The sequence below is a fragment of the Notothenia rossii genome (genome assembly GCF_949606895.1).
Source record: "Notothenia rossii genome assembly, chromosome: 2".
In the NCBI taxonomy this organism is placed as follows: Eukaryota; Metazoa; Chordata; class Actinopteri; order Perciformes; family Nototheniidae; genus Notothenia; species Notothenia rossii.
In genome coordinates, this window is record NC_136904.1 from 96,447,971 (window position 1) to 96,455,823 (window position 7,853).

Below are 7,853 nucleotides of genomic sequence, written 5' to 3' on the forward strand. Positions count from 1 at the left end.
GTGTAGTTCAGGTGTAGTTCAGGGGTAGTTCGGGGTTAGTTCAGGTGTAGTTCAGGTGTAGTTCAGGGTTAGTTCAGGTGTAGTTTGGGGGTAGTTCGGGGTTAGTTCAGGTGTAGTTCAGGTGTAGTTCAGGTGTAGTTCAGGTGTAGTTCAGGTGTAGTTCAGGTTTAGTTCAGGTGTAGTTCAGGGTTAGTTCAGGGTTAGTTCAGGTGTAGTTCAGGTGTAGTTCAGGTGCAGTTCGGGTGTAGTTCAGGTGTAGTTCAGGTGTAGTTCAGGGTTAGTTCAGGTGTAGTTCAGGGGTAGTTCGGGGTTAGTTCAGGTGTAGTTCAGGTGTAGTTCAGGTGTAGTTCAGGTGTAGTTCAGGTGTAGTTCAGGTTTAGTTCAGGTGTAGTTCAGGGTTAGTTCAGGTGTAGTTCAGGGGTAGTTCGGGGTTAGTTCAGGTGTAGTTCAGGTGTAGTTCAGGTGTAGTTCAGGTGTAGTTCAGGTGTAGCTCAGGTGTAGTTCAGGTGTAGTTTGGTTGTAGTTCAGGTGTAGTTCAGGTGTAGTTCAGGTGTAGTTCAGGGTTAGTCCAGGTGTAGTTCAGGTGTAGTTCAGGTGTAGTTCAGGGTTAGTCCAGGTGTAGTCCAGGTGTAGTTCAGGTGTAGTTCGGGTATAGTTCGGGTGTAGTTCAGGTGTAGTTCAGGTGTAGTTCGGGTGTAGTTCAGGTGTAGTTCAGGTGTAGTTCGGGGTTAGTTCAGGTGTAGTTCAGGTGTAGTTCAGGGTTAGTTCAGGTGTAGTTCGGGGTTAGTTCAGGTGTAGTTCAGGTGTAGTTCAGGGTTAGTCCAGGTGTAGTTCAGGTGTAGTTCAGGTGTAGTTCAGGGTTAGTTCAGGTGTAGTTCGGGTGTAGTTCAGGTGTAGTTCAGGGTTAGTTCAGATGTAGTTCAGGTTAAGTTCAGGGTTAGTTCAGGTGCAGTTCAGGCGTAGTTCAGGCGTAGTTCAGGTGTAGTTCAGGGTTAGTTCAGGTGTAGTTCGGGTGTAGTTCGGGTGTAGTTCAGGTGTAGTTCAGGTGCAGTTCGGGTGCAGTTCAGGTGTAGTTCAGGTGTAGTTTGGGTGTAGTTCAGGTGTAGTTCAGGTGTAGTTCAGGGTTAGTTCAGGTGTAGTTCAGGTGTAGTTCAGGTGCAGTTTGGGTGTAGTTCAGGTGTAGTTCAGGTGTAGTTCAGGGGTAGTTCGGGGTTAGTTCAGGTGTAGTTCAGGTGTAGTTCAGGTGTAGTTCAGGGTTAGTTCAGGTGTAGTTCAGGTGTAGTTCAGGTTTAGTTCAGGTGTAGTTCAGGTGCAGTTCAGGTGCAGTTCGGGTGTAGTTCAGGTGTAGTTCAGGTGTAGTTTGGTTGTAGTTCAGGTGTAGTTCAGGTGTAGTTCAGGTGTAGTTCGGGGTTAATTCAGGTGTAGTTCAGGTGTAGTTCAGGTGTAGTTCAGGGTTAGTTCAGGTGTAGTTCAGGTGTAGTTCAGGTGCAGTTCGGGTGTAGTTCAGGTGTAGTTCAGGTGTAGTTTGGTTGTAGTTCAGGTGTAGTTCAGGTGTAGTTCAGGTGTAGTTCGGGGTTAATTCAGGTGTAGTTCAGGTGTAGTTCAGGTGTAGTTCAGGGTTAGTTCAGGTGTAGTTCGGGTGTAGTTCAGGTGTAGTTCAGGTGTAGTTCAGGGTTAGTTCAGATGTAGTTCAGGTTAAGTTCAGGGTTAGTTCAGGTTTAGTTCGGGTTTAGTTCAGGTGTAGTTCAGGTATAGTTCGGGGTTAGTTGAGGTGTAGTTCAGGTGTAGTTCAGGTGTAGTTCAAGTGTAGTTCAGGGTTAGTTCAGGTGTAGTTCGGGGTTAGTTGAGGTGTAGTTCAGGCGCGTTTACCTGCCACGGTGGCGCTGGCGCTGCACTTGGCCTGTTCTGCTCTCTGATTGGTCAGGCTGATGGTGTACACTGCCTCGTCGTTCTTGCTGGCCTCGCGGATCCTCAGCGAGAACACGTTGTCTCTCTGAGCCATCATGTACTTGCTGCTCTCGAATATGGTCTCCTCGTTCTTCAGCCACTTGGCCTTCGCTCCCTCTGTGTTCGTCTCGCAGTTGAACACGATCTCTCCTCCCTCCTTCACCTCTGTGTCCTTGATGGGCGTGATCACCCTCAGTTTCTCTGAAAGAGAGTGAACATTACACTCTGAACCCATGAAGGCAACACAGAGCCCTCTAATAAACAACATCACAGTAAACAATAACACGGAGCAGTTCAATAAACAACAACACAGAGCAACAGGACGTGGTGCTCCTTAATAACAACAACGAGGTGCTCTTTGATGAACTCACCGATGACGGTCAGCTCCGCGGACGCCTTCACGCCCCCGATGTGGGCCACGTACCCTCCCTCGTCCTTCACCTCGCAGCTCTTAACAATGAGAGCGCGTCTCTTTCCCTCGCTCACAATGGAGAATTTCTCTCCTTCCTGCACCTCCTTCTCTCCTCGGAACCATGTCACCTCGTACGAGTCTTTAGAAACAGAGCAGCTGAACTCCGCCTTCTCTCCTTCAACCACCTCCTGGTTCTGAGGACGGGCGATGAACTCTGCTGCCAACTCTGAGAGGAGGAGGAGGAGGAGGAGGGGGAGGAGGAGGCGGAGGAAGAGGAGGAGGAGCAGGAGGAGGAGGAGGAGGAGGAGGAAGAAGAGGAGGAAGAAGAAGAGGAGGAGGAGCAGGAGGAGGAGGAGGAGGAAGAAGAGGAGGAAGAAGAAGAGGAGGAGGATTATATACATTGTCGTATAGTGTCTATAAGCTTGCAAAGCATCAGCAGCTTTATCTCCCAAAGAAACCGTTTTTTAAGCTTTGAAATGAACTGTTAAGTTTTAACAAACTAACTGTTTAGGTCGATTAAAAAGTAGATGGCTAACGTTAGCTAACCAGCTTGTGAGTTTGCTAGTTAGCTTGTTAGAGAGATAGGTAATGTTAGCATACAGTTCTATTTTTCCAAATGTCAGCCATGTGGACCTCGTCCCCCCCCCCCCAGTGAGCCATGTGGACCTCATCCCCCACCCAGTGAGCCAGTGGACCTCGTCCCCCCCCCCTCCCAGTGAGCCATGTGGACCTCGTCCCTCACCCAGTGAGCCATATGTACCTCATCCCCCACCTAGTGAGCAATGTGGATCTCGTCCCCCCCCCCTCCCAGTGAGCCATGTGGACCTCATCCCCCACCCAGTGAGCCATGTGGACCTCCCCCCCCCCCCCCCCCTCCCAGTGAGCCATGTGGACCTCGTCCCCCCCCCTCCCAGTGAGGCATGTGGACCTCGTCCCTCTCCCAGTGAGCCATGTGGACCTCGTCCCCCCCCCCAGTGAGCCATGTGGACCGTGTCCCCCCCCAGTGAGCCATGTGGACCTCGTCCCCCTCCCAGTGAGCCATGTGGACCTCGTCCCCCCCCCCCAGTGAGCCATGTGGACCTCGTCCCCCCCCCCCCAGTGAGCCATGTGGACCTCGTCCTCCCCCAGTGAGCCATGTGGACCTTGTCCCCCTGCCAGTGAGCCATGTGGACCTCGTCCCCCCCCCCCAGTGAGCCATGTGGACCTCGTCCTCCCCCAGTGAGCCATGTGGACCTCGTCCCCCCCCCAGTGAGCCATGTGGACATTGTCCCCCCCCACAGTGAGCCATGTGGACCTCGTCCCCGTCAGTGAGCCATGTGGACCTCGTCCCCCCCCCAGTGAGCCATGTGGACCTTGTCCCCCTGCCAGTGAGAGTTAACCCTGAGCTCCAGTGTGAGGTCCTGACTCAGGGTATTGATGAATAATAACTATATCTACTGATATTTATATTTATATATATACCGCTGAGTGACAGCTTGGCGGAGGTGGTGACGGTGGCGCTCAGCCTGCAGCTGTACTCCCCGCCGTCCTCCATCCTCAAGTCCTGGATGATGAGGATCCTCTTCTTCCCGTCCACGATGTGCTCGTAGCGGCCGCCCTCCGGCAGCTCCACGTCTCCTCCGAACCAGCACACCTCGGCCGAGGGTTTGGACACCTCGCAGATCATCTTCACGCTGTCCGTCTCCGTGCCCTCCACGTTGGACAGGTTCTTCGTGAAGCGCGCCGCCTCCTCTGTGGACACGAGACGGAAGGGGTTCATTATTGTATATTTACCTCTTACAGCTGCTTTTATATACTCTGTCTGCTTCTATTGCTGCAGGGAGAGACGCCAAATAAATGTTTTATACCAACGTATGAGGACAATAGAGAGAACATGCTTTGTTTATATGTATCCAGGTATATTTGTATAAATGTGTATACATACCGATGACGGTGAGCATGCCGCAGCTCTTGGCCGTGCGGGCGTCACACTCGTACTCTGCCTCGTCGTCGAAGGCTGATTTGTGAACGATGAGGATCCGACTCACTCCTTTAGACACGATCTCGTACTTCTTCCCCTTCCTGATCTCACTGCCGTCCTTAAACCAGCGCACCTGCAGCAGGAACACGTCATCAGTATATTATAAATATATAATATACACATTAATATGTAGAGTGGTTGTTAAGAGGTGCTCACCTTCGCAGACTCGCGGGACACTTCACACTCGAACCTGGCCGACTCCTTCTCCTTCACCTCCACGTCCTGCAAGGGCTTCACGAACTCCACGTGAGGAGCTGAGGGAGAGACCTCGTTAATCCATTACATCCAACACATCTAACATATCCAACACATCCAACACATCCAACACATCTAACATATCCAACACATCCAACACATCCAACACATCCAACACATCTAACATATCCAACACATCCAACACATCTAACATATCCAACACATCTAACATATCCAACACATCTAACACATCTAACACATCTAACATATCCAACACATCCAACACATCCAACACATCCAACACATCTAACATATCCAACACATCCAACACATCTAACATATCCAAGACATCCAACAAATCCAACACATCTAACACATCTAACACATCCAACACATCCAACACATCCAACATATCCAACACATCTAACACATCTAACACATCTAACATATCCAACACATCTAACACATCCAACACATCCAACACATCCAACACATCCAACACATCTAACATATCTAACATATCCAAGACATCCAACACATCTAACACATCTAACACATCTAACATATCCAACACATCCAACACATCCAACACATCCAACACATCTAACATATCCAACACATCCAACACATCTAACATATCCAAGACATCCAACAAATCCAACACATCTAACACATCTAACACATCCAACACATCCAACACATCCAACATATCCAACACATCTAACACATCTAACACATCTAACATATCCAACACATCTAACACATCCAACACATCCAACACATCTAACATATCCAACACATCCAACACATCTAACATATCCAAGACATCCAACACATCCAACACATCTAACACATCTAACACATCCAACACATCCAACACATCCAACATATCCAACACATCCAACACATCTAACATATCCAAGACATCCAACACATCCAACACATCTAACACATCTAACACATCCAACACATCCAACACATCCAACACATCCAACATATCCAACACATCCAACACATCTAACATATCCAACACATCCAACACATCCAACACATCTAACATATCCAACACATCCAACACATCTAACACATCCAACACATCCAACACATCTAACATATCCAACACATCCAGCACATCCAACACATCCAACACATCCAGCACATCCAACACATCCAACACATCTAACATATCCAACACATCCAGCACATCCAACACATCCAACACATCCAACACATCCAGCACATCCAACACATCCAACACATCCAACACATCCAACACATCCAGCACATCCAACACATCCAACACATCCAACACATCCAGCACATCCAACACATCCAACACATCCAACACATCCAACACATCCAACACATCCAACACATCTAACACATCCAGCACATCCAACACATCCAACACATCCAACACATATAACACATCCAGCACATCCAACACATCCAACACATCCAGCACATCCAACACATCCAACACATCCAACACATATAACACATCCAGCACATCCAACACATCCAACACATCCAACACATCCAACACATCCAGCACATCTAACACATCCAACACATCCAACACATCCAGCACATCTAACACATCCAACACATCCAACACATCCAACACATCCAACACATCCAACACATCCAGCACATCCAACACATCCAACACATCCAACACATCCAACACATCCAGCACATCCAACACATCCAACACATCCAGCACATCCAACACATCCAACACATCCAGCACATCCAACACATCCAACACATCCAACAAATCCAGCACATCCAACACATCCAACACATCCAACACATCCAACAAATCCAGCACATCCAACACATCCAACACATCTAACATATCCAGCACATCCAACACATCCAACACATCCAACACATCCAGCACATCCAACAAATCCAACACATCCAACACATCTAACACATCCAACACATCTAACACATCCAACACATCCAACACATCTAACATATCCAACACATCCAACACATCTAACATATCCAAGACATCCAACACATCCAACACATCTAACATATCTAACACATCTAACACATCCAACACATCTAACATATCCAACACATCCAACACATCTAACATATCCAACACATCCAGCACATCCAACACATCCAACACATCCAACACATCTAACATATCCAACACATCCAACACATCTAACACATCCAACACATCTAACATATCCAACACATCCAGCACATCCAACACATCCAACACATCCAACACATCCAGCACATCCAACACATCCAACACATCTAACATATCCAACACATCCAGCACATCCAACACATCCAACACATCCAACACATCCAACACATCCAGCACATCCAACACATCCAACACATCCAGCACATCCAACACATCCAACACATCCAACACATCCAACACATCTAACACATCCAGCACATCCAACACATCCAACACATCCAACACATATAACACATCCAGCACATCCAACACATCCAACACATCCAGCACATCCAACACATCCAACACATCCAACACATCCAACACATATAACACATCCAGCACATCCAACACATCCAACACATCCAACACATCCAACACATCCAGCACATCTAACACATCCAACACATCCAACACATCCAGCACATCTAACACATCCAACACATCCAACACATCCAACACATCCAACACATCCAGCACATCTAACACATCCAACACATCCAACACATCCAGCACATCCAACACATCCAACACATCCAACAAATCCAGCACATCCAACACATCCAACACATCCAACACATCCAACAAATCCAGCACATCCAACACATCCAACACATCTAACATATCCAGCACATCCAACACATCCAACACATCCAACACATCCAGCACATCCAACAAATCCAACACATCCAACACATCTAACACATCCAACACATCTAACACATCCAACACATCTAACACATCCAACACATCCAACACATCCAACACATCTAACAAATCCAACAAATCCAACACATCCAACACATCCAACAAATCCAACACATCCAGCACATCCAACACATCCAACAAATCCAACAAATCCAACAAATCCAACACATCCAACACATCCAGCACATCCAACACATCCAACACATCCAGCACATCCAACAAATCCAACACATCCAACACATCCAACAAATCCAGCACATGCAACACATCCAACAAATCCAGCACATGCAACACATCCAACACATCCAACACATCCAACACATCCAACACATCCAACACATCCAGCACATCTA

The 7,853-nt window shown here is 47.7% G+C and overlaps 1 protein-coding gene across 11 annotated transcripts in view; it reads right to left on the minus strand.

Annotated features, from left to right (window-relative positions):
* ttn.1 (titin, tandem duplicate 1) overlaps positions 1 to 7,853 on the minus strand; it is a 236,951-nt gene that overhangs the window by 126,589 nt on the left and 102,509 nt on the right. For all 11 annotated transcript variants that reach the window (XM_079667095.1, XM_079667103.1, XM_079667097.1 and 8 more), the window contains 5 exons: positions 4,536 to 4,633; positions 4,284 to 4,452; positions 3,821 to 4,090; positions 2,319 to 2,585; positions 1,870 to 2,148 (listed from right to left, as the gene is read on the minus strand). In XM_079667095.1, coding sequence (XP_079523221.1) covers positions 1,870 to 2,148; positions 2,319 to 2,585; positions 3,821 to 4,090; positions 4,284 to 4,452; positions 4,536 to 4,633 — 1,083 coding nt within the window. The remainder of the gene's footprint in view (positions 1 to 1,869; positions 2,149 to 2,318; positions 2,586 to 3,820; positions 4,091 to 4,283; positions 4,453 to 4,535; positions 4,634 to 7,853) is intronic.